The sequence below is a fragment of the Mesoplodon densirostris genome, chromosome 6 (assembly GCF_025265405.1).
Source record: "Mesoplodon densirostris isolate mMesDen1 chromosome 6, mMesDen1 primary haplotype, whole genome shotgun sequence".
In the NCBI taxonomy this organism is placed as follows: Eukaryota; Metazoa; Chordata; class Mammalia; order Artiodactyla; family Ziphiidae; genus Mesoplodon; species Mesoplodon densirostris.
The window spans coordinates 77607247-77624341 of record NC_082666.1 but is presented as its reverse complement, the minus strand read 5'-3'; the positions used below and the strand labels follow the sequence as shown (position 1 = coordinate 77624341).

At 44.5% G+C, this 17095-nt stretch overlaps 1 protein-coding gene across 2 annotated transcripts in view; it reads left to right on the top strand.

Annotated features, from left to right (window-relative positions):
- Positions 1 to 4598: 4598 nt before the first annotated feature.
- Positions 4599 to 17095, top strand: part of APBA1 (amyloid beta precursor protein binding family A member 1) — a 77001-nt gene continuing 64504 nt past the window's right edge. For both annotated transcript variants that reach the window (XM_060100853.1, XM_060100852.1), the window contains exon 1: positions 4599 to 5817. In XM_060100853.1, the coding sequence (XP_059956836.1) occupies positions 4627 to 5817 (1191 nt within the window). In that variant the 5' untranslated portion in view covers positions 4599 to 4626. The remainder of the gene's footprint in view (positions 5818 to 17095) is intronic.

The following is a 17095-nucleotide window of genomic DNA, read 5'->3' as shown; positions in this document are numbered from 1 at the left end:
CCTCTCCTTTCCCTCCACCCCCATGAGCTGGAATGGTGGCTTCCTGAGAACAGAGCAGTCTGTCTGGCTTGGCCACTGCTCTGCCTCTATGCCCAGAACATTGCCTGGAGGCTGGCATGTAATAGACATTCATTAGGTATGAACTTGCTTTGGGGAAGATAAGACAGATTCACCAAAGAAAAGTTAGGTGAAAAATGTGCTGAGGATAGGGAAGGCAGTTAGGGCCAGTGTCAGGACTCTGGGGTGTTAGAATACAGGGTGGAGGTGAAGTGTGAAGATGAGGCTTGGAGGAGTGATGTGGCCCAAGGGCTCTGTTTGTCAGGAGTAGGACTCAAGCACCAGAGCCTAGAGGCAGGGGCAGGGGTGGGGGTGGGGTAGGGGGGTGACACCAGTTCCGCCAGCAGGTGTGTGACCTAGGCCATCACCTAACACCACCCGCCTCCATTTCCTCATTTTTAAAAGAGCTGACAATAATCTCTCTAAAGACAATAGAAGAGTATGCTCTTCATAGGCTAGTGTGAGGATTAAATGAGTCATGTGGCAAATGCCTAGTAATGTCTGGTAGATAGTTAGCTAAGCATTTGTACTATAAACTGGAGGGAGATCACTGAAGAGTTTGAGAAATAGGGCTATGGGATTGAGATCTGCATTTAGAAAGATGAGCAGGTTGGCTCATAGTGAGGTGAGGATCGACTGGAGGGGACTGAGAAATTACTCAAGGAAATTTTGTAGGCGAGAGGGACCGAGACAAGGTAGTGGCAGTGAGGATGATGCGAGGGTTAGGAAGTCAATGGACTTGGTCCTCAGTCTGGGGAAGGAGGTTAGGGAAAGAGACAACTCAGTAATGATTCCTGGACTGGGGAGTTCATGGTGCCTTTCAGCCATACAGGAAATACAGGAGGCGGGGCCAGGTTGGGAGCTGAGATGGGGAGGGAGGATAAGCAGGCATGATTTGTTCAGCTGTGGCAGGTTGAGATTGACTGCTGTGGGAACTCCAGGTGGAGCTGCCCAGCCAGAAAAGCCCCACACCTTCCTGAACTGCAATATGATGCTAACACGCTTATTAGCACTGTACTTATTCGTACTTAATGTTAGCGCTTAATAGTTAGTGTATATAATCTTTACTTTTTAAGCAAATACCGTGAGAAACATCTTTGTCCACATCTGAGTTTTTCCTTTGAGATTTCTATAAGTAGAGTTACTGGGGCAAAGGTATATTACGTTTTTAAGATTTTAATTCATCTTGCCAAACTGCTTTTCAGAAAGGTGGTACCAATCTCTATACCCACAATAACCTTGGGTTCTTTCAAAACAGCCTCAGTGGGGTTTTTAAATAAATGTCACCCCCAAAGTTGCCAGGGTACAGGGAACCGTCCTCTCACGTGCTACCGATGGACCCGACCACCAACGTCAGCTCCATCTTTAAAAGTTGGTAGTTGCCGGGCTTCCCTGGTGGCGCAGTGGTTGAGAGTCCGCCTGCCGATGCAGGGGACACGGGTTTGTGCCCCGGTCCGGGAGGATCCCACATGCCGCGGAGCGGCTGGGCCCGTGAGCCATGGCCGCTGAGCCTGCGCGTCTGGAGCCTGTGCTCCGCAACGGGAGAGGCCACAACAGTGAGAGGCCCGCATACCACAAAAAAAAAAAAAAAAAAAAAAAAAGTTGGTAGTTGCCTTTGTCCTAGAGAAATCCCTCAAATCGATGTCTGTTATTAATTAACATGCCACAAACACCACAACCCAAACTATATTCTTGAAACCACGGTGGTGAGTGAAATAGAAACACTCCGTGCGTGCGGGAATACTCCCCTGAGGCCGGGGGAGGGGGTATAAGGACAATGCACCCAGTGAATAGAAAGCTCCACTGTAGCAAAACTGCATTATTTTGACAGTATTTTTCCCTAAAGTAGTGGTTTCTTGTAACTTTTTTTACCGTAACTCAGTGTATGGACATGCATGGAAATCTCATTTCCTTTGGATCAGTGCTCTATGAGATGGCACCATTTGCTGGTCAAATACAGTTTTAACCCAGAATAAACTAAAATCTCTTTCTGATGCATGTATCGATAGATTTTCATCAAAGTGAAAAGGGAAAGTGCCATTTTCACTGAAGACAGTGTTTTGATCAGTTCTGCACATGGTTATCTGAATTCTTGGCTTGTTTAGGTGTTTTGGATGGTGGTTGTTGCATTGCTAACACTAACCACACACAGCTGACGCACTGCAGGGCAACAGTACCCAGGGAAGTATCTGGCATGTTTGGTATCCCTCCCAGTGAATGCTTTCTTTGTGCTCAGCAGACTTAGATTTGTACATGAGTGTGGTTTTTATCTGTTGTCTTTTCCAGAGAGTCCTTATAAAGGAAACTTGAATAGACTGTTGTTGTCCATGTGTTGTATTGAATTGAATATTTGTTTTGTACTTTGCATGATCCACTGGAGGCCACCTAACCTGGAGGCCCTCAGCACCAGCATTTGCCTCTTCTGTTCAGTGCATTTACCATCCATCTGGACTGAATGGAGACTCGTACTTGGAAAACTTTCTTATACCTAGTTCACAGTCACTGTTCTCAGGGGTTAAATGAGAGGAGGCCACAGTTTTTCAAAGAAGACAGGGTCTAATTTGTATGAAGTGGGACTCTTATCAAGGAAGGAAGCAATAAAGGTTGAGCATCTCTGCTAAACCACAATTGTTTTCTAGTGAGTATTAGTCAGTGGTGGATCCATCAAAGAATGGGAGAAAGATGATACTTCTGCTTTAAGATGAACTTGGTAGCTCAAAAATGGCCTCCTTTACTACTGGGACTGCCATAGTGCCTGAAGGAAATTGTTTTCATTGTGGTGGGAGTTGAGTAGAATATAATGCATCAAAACATTAGAGAGGGGCTTCCCTGGTGGCGCAGTGGTTGAGAGTCCGCCTGCCGATGCAGGGGACATGGGTTCGTGCCCCCGTCCAGGAAGATCCCACATGCCGCGGAGCGGCTAGTCCCGGGAGCCATGGCCTCTGAGCCTGCGCGTCCGGAGCCTGTGCTCCGCAGCGGGAGAGGCCACAACAGTGAGAAGCCCGCGTACCGCCAAAGAAAAAAAAAAAAAAACCATTAGAGAGTCCATCAGATGTTCCTGGTCCTCCTGGAGCTTTCAGCTATTACATTAAAGAGTTCACTTCCCACTTTTGTCCATTTGTAAGATGAGCTCTCCGAAAGAACACTATGAGAAAAGTTTACACGTTTAAAAAATATATTTATTTATTTAGGCCATGCTGGGTCTTAGTTGCGGCACACGGGATCTTTAGTTGCAGCATGCAAGATCTTTTTAGTTGTGGCATGTGGGCTCCTTGGTTGTGGCATACATGTGGGATCTAGTTCCCCGACCAGGGATCGAAACCGGGCTCTCTGACTTGGGAGCTCGGAGTCTTACCCACTTGACCACCAGGGAAGTCCCTAAAAGTTTACACATGTTGAACCTATTTACCATAAATGTCTTGAAATCATAGGGATCCTGCCTGTTTTTGCTGTTCTTTACATCCTTTGTGTTTATTTCTATACACTGTACACAGATTATGCTATAAAGCTATTTTGTGAAAAGAATTGAGAGGTTGAAACCAAAGCTCTCTCTCTAGCTGCAAGTCCCTCTGAAAACAGGGAAAGAGACCTAGCCATATTTTAAAGAAATAAGCGTGTTATCCAATATCAGCTATAATGCTAATTCATAGAATCAAGGAATTTTAGATCCAGGGTGTATGAGGGAAGTGAGTATTAGAAATTAGCTAGTCTGTGTTTCTTTAAGTGCATTTGGCAGAACACTGGCCTGTAGGAAAAAAGTGTTTCCCAGTCAAACAAGTTTGTGAACCGAGCATCCTGTATCTTCCTCCCCTTGAATATTCACAATGAAAAGTCAACTGGAAGTCAGCATTTCCCAGACTTACCTGACCACGGAGGCTTTTCTTGTCTAGGTAATAGCTGTTAACATCCTGCTGTAGGAAATGAGTCCAGTCTCATGGTGGAGGTCCGGAAAATTGAGCCACTTAACCGGAGGCAACAGAGCCAGCAGTGCCAGGACGAGAACCCATTGATGGTTGACAGCCTCCCCCAGAATGGCTGCGAATTTGTATTGACAGCAACCGATTCAGAACATTCCAAGATTATTTTTTCCCTTGAAACTTATTTTAAAAATCGTTTCTTAGATTTATCCCTCAGCAGATGGAAAATGTGTCAATTGTCTCATTCAGTTTGGTAGTACTCTCTATTCACATGCATCAGAAACAGAACCTGAATAGTAAGCGTGGTGGGGAACTAAAGGCTCAAGAGGCTCTCAGTCTGAGGGGTGGGGAAGGGAGAAAGCCAGTAAGCAATTACTCAGGAGATATGTAATTACAAATTACGACACATGCTACGAAGAAGATGAACTACGTGCTCTCAGACTGAGCTTAAATTTGCAATCACTTTTTAATTGACCGAGATTCAGATGGGATCGATAACAGCTGTTTTTATGGTAGCTTGGTACTCAGCTCCTGACTACAATCTGAACCACGTAATAGCCCCTCCCCCTTCTTGTTTTTCCAGCCGGGTGGAGCAGAATGAGAGCGCAGTGAGCCGGCCCAGCCCCTCTCCCAGCCGTCGCCGACGCCCACCATGAACCACTTGGAGGGGGCCGCGGAGGTGGAGGTGACGGACGAGGCGGCAGGCGGGGAGGTGAACGAGTCGGTGGAGGCCGACCTGGAGCACCCGGAGGTGGAGGAGGAGCAGCAGCAGCACTATGCGGGCCGCCCCCCGCGCGGGCGCGCCGTCGAGGACCTCCGCGCCCAGCCCGGGCCGCAGCAGCAGCAGCAGCAGGAGGAGGAGGAGCGCGGGGAGTGCCTGGCGCGTTCCGCCAGCACGGAGAGCGGCTTCCACAACCACACGGACACGGCCGAGGGCGACGTGATCGCCGCAGCGCGCGACGTCTACGACGCCGAGCGCGCGCAGGACCCCGAGGACGAGAGCGCGTACGCAGTGCAGTACCGGCCCGAGGCCGAGGAGTACACGGAGCAGGCGGAGGCCGAGCACGCCGAGGCCACGCACCGCCGCGCGCTGCCCAACCACTTGCACTTCCACTCGCTGGAGCACGAGGAGGCCATGAACGCTGCCTACTCGGGCTACGTCTACACGCACCGGCTCTTCCACCGCGGCGAGGACGAGCCCTATGCCGAGCCCTACGCCGACTACGGGGGCCTCCAGGAGCACGTGTACGAGGAAATCGGGGACGCACCCGAGCTGGACGCGCGCGACGGCCTGCGGCTGTACGAGCAGGAGCGAGACGAGGCGGCCGCCTACCGCCAGGAGGCCCTGGGCGCGCGGCTGCACCACTATGACGAGCGCTCCGACGGCGAGTCCGACAGCCCCGAGAAGGAGGCCGAGTTCGCGCCCTACCCGCGCATGGACAGCTACGAGCAGGAAGAGGACATCGACCAGATCGTGGCCGAGGTCAAGCAGAGCATGAGCTCGCAGAGCCTCGACAAGGCGGCTGAGGACATGCCCGAGGCCGAGCAGGACCTGGAGCGCCCCCCCACACCGGGCGGGGGCCGCCCGGACAGCCCCGGGCTGCAGGCGCCGGCGGGGCAGCAGAGGGTGGCTGGCGGCGAGGCGGTGCAGCGGTACAGCAAGGAGAAGAGGGATGCCATTTCGCTGGCCATCAAGGACATCAAAGAGGCCATCGAGGAGGTGAAAACCAGGACCATACGTTCGCCTTATACCCCCGACGAGCCCAAAGAGCCCATCTGGGTCATGCGCCAGGATATTAGTCCCACTAGGGATTGTGACGACCAGAGGCCGGTGGATGGAGATGTAAGTATGTGCGGGTTCAGGCCCGCTCAGCGCCACGCGTGGCTGGGAGGGGAGACGGGCCCTCGGTGGCATCGTTTGTCATTGAGAAATGACTTGAGAGAAACGATCTGTGGGGATGCTCAGAAACAGTTTGTGCTTAAGTGCGCCTGAGTGAAACACAGGTGGGAGGGAGTTAAGTGTTGAGAGGTTGCCGTAAATCAGTGGTTCTCAAACTGTTCCTGGAGCACTTGTTCAGAAATTGATTTCCAGGCGCACCGCTTCCCATCCCCTAGTTTCCCACTTAGAAGGTATGGGGCGGGGCCTGAGAATTTGTATTTCTAACGTCAAATAAAAAACAAGTCTGGATTGAGTAAGGAGAGGCTTTATTGGAAAGCATTATTGCAAAGGGGAAAGGCCCTATTGTAACAGGGGAAGGGGAACTGTTGCAGTAGCAGAACCTCTGTAAGATCTGCAAGCGTCTCTAGAGTTAGGCACAAAGGGGGTTCTTTTGGAGGGAGGAGTAAACAAGCCTTGGAAGAACAAGGTGTGAGGAAGTGGGATGAAGCATGGCTTGAACGCATTGCCCATGAGAGAGTGTTTTAACCTGACACCAGCCTATTCCCAGGAGGAGCTGTTGAGTAGGGGTGGTAAGCTGGCCAAAGTTCAGGGACCTGAAAGAAGGCTAGGAGCTTAATCAAAGGCTGGTTAATAAGCATTTTGTCTTGATTAATCAGCAGTTCAACTAACCATTTGTCAGGCAAAGAATATAAATTTGGAGGGTCTGTGTTTAGCCTTGTCATAGGTAAACAAGGGAGCACCTGTGAGCTACTCAAGTCTAATGGGAAGGTAGGTTCTTTGCCTAAGCCATTTCCAGATCACAAAACGAGGGAAGGGGAGCCCTTAACCTTTGCTGTTTTCCAGGATCTCGGGCTCAGGTGAAAATCAACGTTGTTACTAATAAGTTCCCAGGTGATGTTAATGCTGTTGGTCCCAGGACCACAATTTGAGAACCACTGTCTTAAATCAACCCCTTAAAAGTTTGGGCTGGGGGCTTCCCTGGTGGCACAGTGGTTGAGAGTCCACCTGCCGATGCAGGGGACACGGGTTCGTGCCCCGGTCTGGGAAGATCCCACATGCCGCGGAGCGGCTGGGCCCGTGAGCCATGGCCGCTGAGCCTGCGCGTCCAGAGCCTGTGCTCCGCAACGGGAGAGGCCAGCTTACCGCAAAAAAAAAAAAAAAAAAAAAAAAAAAAAAAAAAAAAAAGTTTGGGATGGATAGTGTGGCCTCTTTGGAGGAAATCAAGGAAATCCTTCTGGGCCCTTTCGGGGGTGTCTGCACTTTTTTCACTGTGACTTTCAGGAGGGGCTTGGTTTTCATCTCTGGTGGTACCAGAGTGTCCTTCTCACCTCACAAAAGACATGTTTTTGAACTGAAATATACTTTCTTGTGAAGAGCTACAGAAAGCTATTGCTGCCCTGTCTGCATTTTATTTTCCGAGTTTGAAATATCTAAGAAATTTGATAACTCGGCAAGCTTGAGTGTCACAGTCTATTCAAAATAAATCAAGAAGGCTAACCTTTACCCCAACTACCTTGCTCTAAAGATTCTCTTTCTCCTCTGACTCTCACTTTTCCATTCTCTTGAATAATTTTTAAGCACTTTCATTTAAAATGCGATCTTGGAGTAAAAGAAGGATCAAGTGGTTAAATTCGGTTTCATTTAATTCTGCATTTTATGATTGCACCAGCCTATTTCTCGGTATATCTTTTGGAGTGAGAAATAATTATTGGAAGCTGTTTGTTCATTTTACTTAAATAGGTAAAGGGCTCTGCAGGTCAGAAAGGTATCATTCGCCTGCTCTTTTAGTAACAGTCAGCATTGGCTGTTAGCTGATTAAATCGCGGGCACCTTTAAGGCAAGGTTGGAAATGGGTTGGGAAGGGATCTGCATCCTCCCAGCCAGGGGGCGGCATTGGGTCAGTTAGTTTAGCATGCTTGGTGTCTCCCTCTGCTTTCCAGGCTTCACAGTCAAACAGTTAAAAATAGGTGAGCTCACGTGCAGAATTGTCGGTGACCTCCCTTTGCCTCCAGGTTCCTTCTGGCTTGGAGGGATGGAGTGCAGCAAGTATTTCGCAAAGGTAGTGGAAATGGAGCAGGTTTTTAAAAGTAGGGAGATGTCAAGAGGCCGCGTTCTACATCCTTTTTAGAAACTTGGAAAGCCATCCGAGAAAAAGATGCAGGAGCATTCGGTCCAGATGCTGGCCTCTTCCTTCAGCTCTCTCACCTGTACCAGCTCCATGAAACTACTAGCTTAACCACCTGGTTCCTGCAGCTTCACGATGAACTGATCACCCAGCCTCCACTGGGGCTGGAGGCTTGCTTTTATCCATTTGAACTAGGAAAACAGCTTAACCCTCTTGCAAGATGTTTCATTCAGGAGGTAGAATTGATTCCAGAATATTGGGTGATGCTTTAGAAACCCATCCAGTCAGAAATTCAACTTGACACTAAGAAATCGGTTAGTAGGGCTTTCTGGGTTATGAATAGTTAATACAAAGCAAACCCCAAAACCTGTGCTTTAAAATATTCCACCAGTTGTCTTTAAGCCATTTGAATTTGTGGGTTGCATTTCATCTGTCATGCCACATTTATAGGAAAGACCTTCATTTGCTACCTCTTTGATGGTATCATGGGGGGGAAATACATACATTCTGTGGAGTTCTTCCTCGGCATCAAAAAATATTTACTGAATGCTCATTCCATGTATACTGTTGTAGAAAATGGAAAAGCACTATTAAAAGCCATGTGGCCTGAAGTCTTTCTGGAAGGTACTTGTTAAAAATACAAATTACTACCTTTCTTTTCCAAACCAGAATACCTAAGATGGGGTCCAGTGATCTGGGGTTTTGTTCATTAGGTTTGTTTTCCTTATTTGCTTTTGTTTTGTAAATTCTCCCTGTGATTCTTGAGTATGTAAAAAATTAAGAACCACTGATTTAAAGGACAAGTATCATCTGGGTAGTTTCCCCATGTTAGCTCTATGGATTAGAGACCTAGCTAATTAGAGACCTAGACCTAAACCACAGGTGTGGTTTCATGGAAGGGGCTCTCCCACTGTGGTTTTGGTCAACTGGCCTGGAAAAGGGGCCCTGGAATTCTTGTTACAGAAGCAGCGCGTTGTCAAAATAGCAACATCAGAAACTACAGTGATGCAAATAGATGGTAATAAAAACCACCTGTACTACTACTTGCCAGAGATATCTGCTGATAGCTAAATCTGCTCTAAACACCACTTTTAATTCACTCAGAACTTTAGCATTTTTCTCATACTTGGAGGAAACTGGCATCTGTTTGCAAGTGAGTCCTACAGAATGCGAAAATGGGATTGCTCGTTAGCAAGGAGTTATTGAACGCAGACTAGATGCTCAGCAGTGAGTGAATATAATTGTTTTCTGAAAAAAGTATTTATAAATGCTTTGCTTCTAGTCAAGGCTCTTTTCTAGATGTATGTTTGAAAACTACCACCCAGCCCCCTTCTTGAAAAGTATTATTAATGAATGACCCGTTCTGAAAAGTTCCGCAGCCTACCCGTCTCTCTTTAGGCAACAAACTCACTCTGAGTAGAGAACAGAGCGGGGGTGGAATCAGAGAGATGGATGGGAGCAAGCACACAGCGTAATGGGAGGGTTTTGGCTACTTGGAGTGGTGTATTGTACACTTTGAATTGGTCTTTATCACTGCTCTCTCTTTAAGCTACACTAAACATACATACACTAATATGTATAAAATGGATAACTAATAAGAACCTGCTGTTTAAAAATAAGTAAATAAAACAAAATTCGGGGAAAAAAAGCTACACTAAAATGACAGTAAAATAATAAAAATACGTAAAGCCACAATCACCGGGAGACAGAGGAAACAGCAGCAGATGAGAACAACAAAATTTTGGAACACCATAGTGGTGACTGGCTGTGATAGACATTAGTGCCCCTCCCCCATCTTGCCAGTTGTCCTCTGCTTTCAAGCCCAGGGATGACTGCACTGCACCTCCTCATCCCCTAGGAGCAAGACAAGGCCAGTGAAATGGGAGCAGTGAAATGTGATGTTGCTTCTAGGCAGGAGCAGCTCAGAGCGCCTTCTTCCCCTGAAGCTAAGATGGCGGTGTCACAGGATGGCAGAGCCTCTGTCCATATGAGTCCCAAGGGACCGTGATGAGCCGGGCTCTCTCCTACCCCTGTGGACATGTAGTGTGAGAGAGGAAGCAACCTTTGCTGTTTTAAGCCTCGGGGATTTGGGGTGGTTTGTTGCCACAGCACAGCCTGATCGATTCTCACTCATACACTGATGAGGTTTCTGTGTTCCCTACTCTGTGAAGTGTCTGTGAGGATTTGTGCCGTGGACCCCCAAGAAAGGCTAAGGAATTTGAGACACCAGATACCTCCGATGGCAGGAGTATGGCTGAAAAAGAAAAGAGGATTGTTTGAAGGTGTGTCACAGGAGAAATTAGACTCCAAATCCCTTCTCCAGCCCATGCCACCAAGTTTCCACTTCTCCTCCACCCCCCACAGAAGGTGGGAGGTTTACTGTAAAGAGAGGGTGAACCAGAGAAGTGCTGGAACTAGCCACAGCTGAAAAGGGGGATAAGGGGTGCCTTATGGAACACAGGACCCACTAAGCAGTGAGACTCTGAGAAAGCCTTGGAATTCTTAGCCATCAGGCTTAGAACCTACCCGCTCCCAGCCCCCAGCCCCAGCCGGAGATTAGAATATTCCTCTCTGAGGAAACAGCAAGACCCAAGAGTAGGTACCTACAGTTACTCATGTTTGGGGCTTTTCCAGCATAAAATCTGGTTCCCTACCTGATCACCATGCAATGAAGGTTACTGCTGCTCATGGATCTTCCAACAGGCTTTTTGGGACCCACTGTTAAATATGAGTGGATATCCAAGGATCTCTGGACATTTGACGAACATCTCTTTTTTTTTTTTTTTTTTTCATCTACTTTATTTTATTTTATTTTTTTTCTTTTTTCCCATTTTTTTTATTAGTTTCTGCTTTATAACAAAGTGAATCAGTCATACATATACATCTGTTCCCACATCCCCTCCCTCATGCATCTCCCTCCCTCCCACCCTCCCCATCCCTCCCCTCCAGGCAGTCACAAAGCACCGAGCTGATCTCCCTGTGCTCTGCAGCTGCTTCCCACTATCTATCTAGCCTACGTTTGGTAGTGTATATATGTCCATGCCTCTCTTTCGCTTTGTCACAGCTTACCCTTCCCCCTCCCCATATCCTCAAGTCCATTCTCAAGTAGGTCTGTGTCTTTATTCCCGTTTTACCCCTAGGTTCTTCATGACATTTTTTTTTCTTATATTCCATATATATGTGTTAGCATACGGTATTTGTCTTTCTCTTTCTGACTTACTTCACTCTGTATGACAGACTCTAGGTCTATCCACCTCATTACAAATAGCTCAGTTTCGTTTCTTTTTATGGCTGAGTAATATTCCATTGTATATATGTGCCACATCTTCTTTATCCATTCATCCGATGATGGACACTTAGGTTGTTTCCAGCTCCGGGCTATTGTGAATAGAGCTGCAATGAACATTTTGGTACATGTCTCTTTTTGAATTATGGTTTTCTCAGGGTATATGCCTAGTAGTGGGATTGCTGGATCATATGGTAGTTCTATTTTTAGTTTTTTAAGGAACCTCCATACTGTTCTCCATAGTGGCTGTACCAATTCACATTCTCACCAGCAGTGCAAGAGTGTTCCCTTTTCTCCACACCCTCTCCAGCATTTATTGTTTCTAAATTTTTTGATGATGGCCATTCTGACTGGTGTGAGATGATATCTCATTGTAGTTTTGATTTGCATTTCTCTAATGATTAATGATGTTGAGCATTCTTTCATGTGTTTGTTGGCATTCTGTATATCTTCTTTAGACAAATGTCTATTTAGGTCTTCTGCCCATTTTTGGATTGGGTTGTTTGTTTTTTTTTTTTTGCTATTGAGCTGCATGAGCTGCTTATAAATTTTGGAGATTAATCCTTTGTCAGTTGCTTCATTTGCAAATATTCTCTCCCATTCTGAGGGTTGTCTTTTGGTCTTGTTTATGGTTTCCTTTGCTGTGCAAAAGCTTTGAAGCTTCATTAGGTCCCATTTGTTTATTTTTCTTTTTATTTCCATTTCTCTAGGAGGTGGGTCAAAAAGGGTCTTGCTGTGATTTATGTCATAGAGTGTTCTGCCTATGTTTTCCTCTAAGAGTTTGATAGTTTGGGGCCTTACATTTAGGTCTTTAATCCATTTTGAGCTTATTTTTGTGTATGGTGTTAGGGAGTGACCTAACCTCATACTTTTACATGTCCCCGTCCAGTTTTCCCAGCACCACTTACTGAAGAGGCTGTCTTTTCTCCACTGTACATTCCTGCCTCCTTTATCAAAGACAAGGTGACCAAATGTGCATAGGTTTATCTCTGGGCTTTCTATCCTGTTCCATTGATCTATCTTTCTGTTTTTGTGACAGTACCATACTGTCTTGATTACTGTAGCTTTGTAGTATAGTCTGAAGTCAGGGAGCCTGATTCCTCCAGCACCGTTTTTCGTTCTCAAGATTGCTTTGGCTATTCGGGGTCTTTTGTGTTTCCATACAAATTGTGAATTTTTTTGTTCTAGTTCTGTGAAAAATGCCAGTGGTAGTTTGATAGGGATTGCATTGAATCTGTAGATTGCTTTGGGTAGTAGAGTCATTTTCACAATGTTGATTCTTCCAATCCAAGAACATGGTATAGCTCTCCATCTATTTGTGTCATCTTTAATTTCTTTCATCAGTGTCTTTTAATTTTCTGCATACAGGTCTTTTATCTCCATAGGTAGGTTTATTCCTAGATATTTTATTCTTTTTGTTACAATGGTAAATGGGAGTGTTTTCTTGATTTCACTTTCAGATTTTTCATCATTAGTGTATAGGAATGCCAGAGATTCCTGTGCATTAATTTTGTATCCTGCTACTTTACCAAATTCATTGATTAGCTCTAGTAGTTTTCTGGTAGCATCTTTAGGATTCTCTATGTATAGTATCATGTCATCTGAAACAGTGACAGCTTTACTTCTTCTTTTCCAATTTGGATTCCTTTTATTTCCCTTTCTTCTCTGATTGCTGTGGCTAAAACTTCCAAAACTATGTTGAATAAGAGTGGTGAAAGTGGGCAACCTTGTCTTGTTCCTGATCTTAGTGGAAGTGCTTTCAGTTTTTCACCATTGAGAATGATGTTGGCAGTGGATTTGTCATATATGGCCTTTATTATGTTGAGGAAAGTTCCCTCTATGCCTACTTTGTGCAGAGTTTTTATCATAAATGGGTGTTGAATTTTGTCAAAAGCTTTCTCTGCATCTATTGAGATGATCATATGGTTTTTCTCCTTCAATTTGTTAATATGGTGTATCACATTGATTGATTTGCGTATATTGAAGAATCCTTGCATTCCTGGAATAAACCCCACTTGATCATGGTGTATGATCCTTTTAATGTGCTGTTGGATTCTGTTTGCTGGTATTTTGCTATGGATTTTTGCATCTATGTTCATCAGTGATATTGGCCTGTAGTTTTCTTTCTTTGTGACGTCTTTGTCTGGTTTTGGTATCAGGGTGACGGTGGCCTCGTGGAATGAGTTTGAGAGTGTTCCTCCCTCTGGTATATTTTGGAAGAGTTTGAGAAGGATAGGTGTTAACTCTTCTCTAAATGTTTGATGGAATTCGCCTGTGCAGCCATCTGGTCCTGGGCTTTTGATTGTTGGAAGATTTTTAATCACAGTTTCAATTGCAGTGCTTGTGATTGGTCTGTTCATATTTTCTATTTCTTCCTGGTTCAGTCTTGGCAGGTTGTGCATTTCTAAGAATTTGTCCATTTCTTCCACGTTGTCCATTTTATTGGCATAGAGTTGCTTGTAGTAATCTCTCATGATCTTTTGTATTTCTGCAGTGTCAGTTGTTACTTCTCCTTTTTCATTTCTAATTCTACTGATTTGAGTCTTCTCCCGTTTTTTCTTGATGAGTCTGGCTAATGGTTTATCAATCTTGTTTATCTTCTTAAAGAACCAGCTTTTAGTTTTATTGATCTTTGCTATCATTTCCTTCATTTCTTTTTCATTTATTTCTTATCTGATTTTTATGATTTCTTTCCTTCTGCTAACTTTGGGGGGTTTTTGGTTCTTCTTCCTCTAATTGCTTTAGGTTCAAGGGCAGATTGTTTATTCGAGATATTTCCTGTTTCTTAATGTAGGATTGTATTGCTGTAAACTCCCCTCTTTGAACTGCTTTTGCTGCATCCCATAGGTTTTGGGTCGTCGTGTCTCCATTGTCATTTGTTTCTAGGTATTTTTTGATTTCCTCTTTGATTTCTTCAGTGATCACTTCGTTATTAAGTAATGTATTGTTTAGCCTCCATGTGTTTGTATTTTTTACAGATCTTTTCCTGTAATTGATATCTAGTCTTATAGCATTGTGGTAGGAAAAGATACTTGATACAATTTCAATTTTCTTAAATTTACCAAGGCTTGATTTGTGACCCAATATATGATCTATCCTGGAGAATGTTCCATGAGCTCTTGAGAAAAATGTGTATTCTGTTGTTTTTCGATGGAATGTCCTATAAATATCAATTAAGTCCATCATGTTTAATGTATCATTTAAAGCTTGTGTTTCCTTATTTATTTTCATTTTGAATGATCTGTCCATTGGTGAAAGTTGGGTGTTAAAGTCCCCTAGTATGAATATGTTATTGTCGATTTCCCCTTTTATGGCTGTTAGAATTTGCCTTATGTATTGAGGTGCTCCTATGTTAGGTGCATAAATATTTACAATTGTTGTATCTTCTTCTTGGATCGATCCCTTGATCGTTATGTAGTGTCCTTCTTTGTCTCTTCTAATAGTCTTTATTTTAAAGTCTATTTTGTCTGATATGAGAATTGCTACTCCAGCTTTCTTTTGGTTTTCATTTGCATGGAATATCTTTTTCCATCCCCTTACTTTCAGTCTGTATGTGTCTCTAGGTCTGAAGTGGGTCTCTTGTAGACAGCATATATATGGGTCTTGTTTTTGTATCCATTCAGCCAATCTGTGTCCTTTGGTGGGAGCATTTAGTCCATTTACATTTAAGGTAATTATCGATATGTATGTTCCTATTCCCATTTCCTTAATTGTTTTGGGTTTGTTATTGTAGGTCTTTTCCTTTTCTTGTGTTTCTTGCCTAGAGAAGTTCCTTTAGCATTTGTTGTAAAGCTGGTTTGGTGGTGCTGAACTCTCTCAGCTTTTGCTTGTCTGTAAAGGTTTTAATTCCTCCATCAAATCTGAATGAGATCCTTGCTGGGTAGAGTAATCTTGGTTGCAGGTTTTAATCCTTCATCACTTTAAATATGTCCTGCCAGTCCCTTCTGGCTTGTAGAGTTTCTTCTGAAAGATCAGCTGTTAACCTTATGGGGATTCCCTTGTGTGTTATTTGTTGTTTTTCCCTTGCTGCTTTTAATATGTTTTCTTTGTATTTAATTTTTGACAGTTTGATTAATATATGTCTTGGCATGTTTCTCCTTGGATTTGTCCTGTATGGGACTCTCTGTGCTTCCTGGACTTGATTAAATATTTCCTTTCCCATATTAGGGAAGTTTTCAACTATAATCTCTTCAAATATTTTCTCAGTCACTTTCTATTTCTCTTCTTCTTCTGGAACCCCTGTAGTTTGAACGTTGGTGCATTTAGTGTTGTCCCAGAGGTCTCTGAGACTGTCCTCAGTTCTTTTCATTCTTTTTTCTTTATTCTGCTCTGCAGTAGTTATTTCCACTATTTTATCTTCCACGTCACTTATCCATTCTTCTGCCTCAGTTATTCTGCTACTGATCCCATCTAGAGTATTTTTAAATTCATTTATTGTGTTGTTCATTGTTGCTTGTGTCTTGCATTTTCTCTATTCTATTTCCAAGATTTTGGATCAGGTTTACTATCATTATTCTGAATTCTTTTTCAGGTAGACTGCCTATTTCCTATTCATTTGTTAGGTCTGGTGGGTTTTTATCTTGCTCCTTCACCTGCTGTGTGTTTTTCTGTCTTCTCATTTTGCTTATCTTACTGTGTTTTGGGTCTCCTTTTTGCAGGCTGCAGGTTCGTAGTTCCTGTTGTTTTTGGTGTCTGTCTCCAGTGGCTACAGTTGGTTCAGTGGGTTGTGTAGGCTTCCTGGTGGAGGGGACTGCCAGCACTGGAGGGCATCCTGCAGAGGTGGGCGGTGGTTGTGGCTCACTGTGGGTGCAAGGACATCAGCAGCAGAAATTCTGGGAAGCACTCCCTGGCGTGAGCCCTCCCAGAGTCCCCCAAAATTTTTAATTAAAAAATGGCAGCAGGAATTTTTTAAATCCTTTAGTAGGAAGGTTAGAAGACAAAGTAGAGGAAATATTCAAGAAAGTAGAATAATTAAGGTAATGGATGGAAAGAAGTAGGGACATAGATAAAAGTGAGAAATTGTGAAAGACTGTTTCCTAGAAACAAAGGACATGAGAGTTTCCTGATTAAAAGATTCCATTGGCCGGGCTTCCCTGGTGGCGCAGTGGTTGAGAGTCTGCGTGCCGATGCAGGGGACACGGGTTCATGACCCGGTCTGGGAAGATCCCGCATGCCATGGAGCAGCTTGGCCCATGAGCCATGGCCGCTGAGCCTGTGCATCCAGAGCCTGCGCTCCGCAACGGGAGAGGCCACAACAGTGAGAGGCCCACATACCACAAAAAAATAAATAAATAAAAGGAAAAAAAATATTCCATTGGGTGCCTAGAACAATGAAATTTAAAAAAGATCCACATAAATTTCAGAACAGAACGTAGAAAGAGAACATCCTCCATGCTTTCAGAGAGGTAAAAACAGGTTACAAATGATTAGGAATCAAAATGGTGATGGACTCCTCAAAAGTAACACTGGAAACTGGGAAGCCTACACCCAGTCTAATTTCCAGTTAAGTGTGAAGGTGGAAAAATGATATTTTCAGTTATGCAGAGTCCCAGAAAATTTACCTCCCAAGCACCTTTTCTCAGGAAGCTACTAAAGGATTGCTTCCTCAAAATGGGAGTGTAAATCAAACTGAAGAAAGAAGATGGGATCTGGGAAACACAATCTAACAGGGGAAACAGGCAAAGCAGTTTTCAGGGTGATGGGGGAGGAGATGACAACCATGTAGCAGGACAAGGCAGCAGCCAGTCCAGGGTGGACCAGAACTTGGAGGGCTCCAGGTAGGAGGTTTCCAGAAATGGTGGAAATGAGAG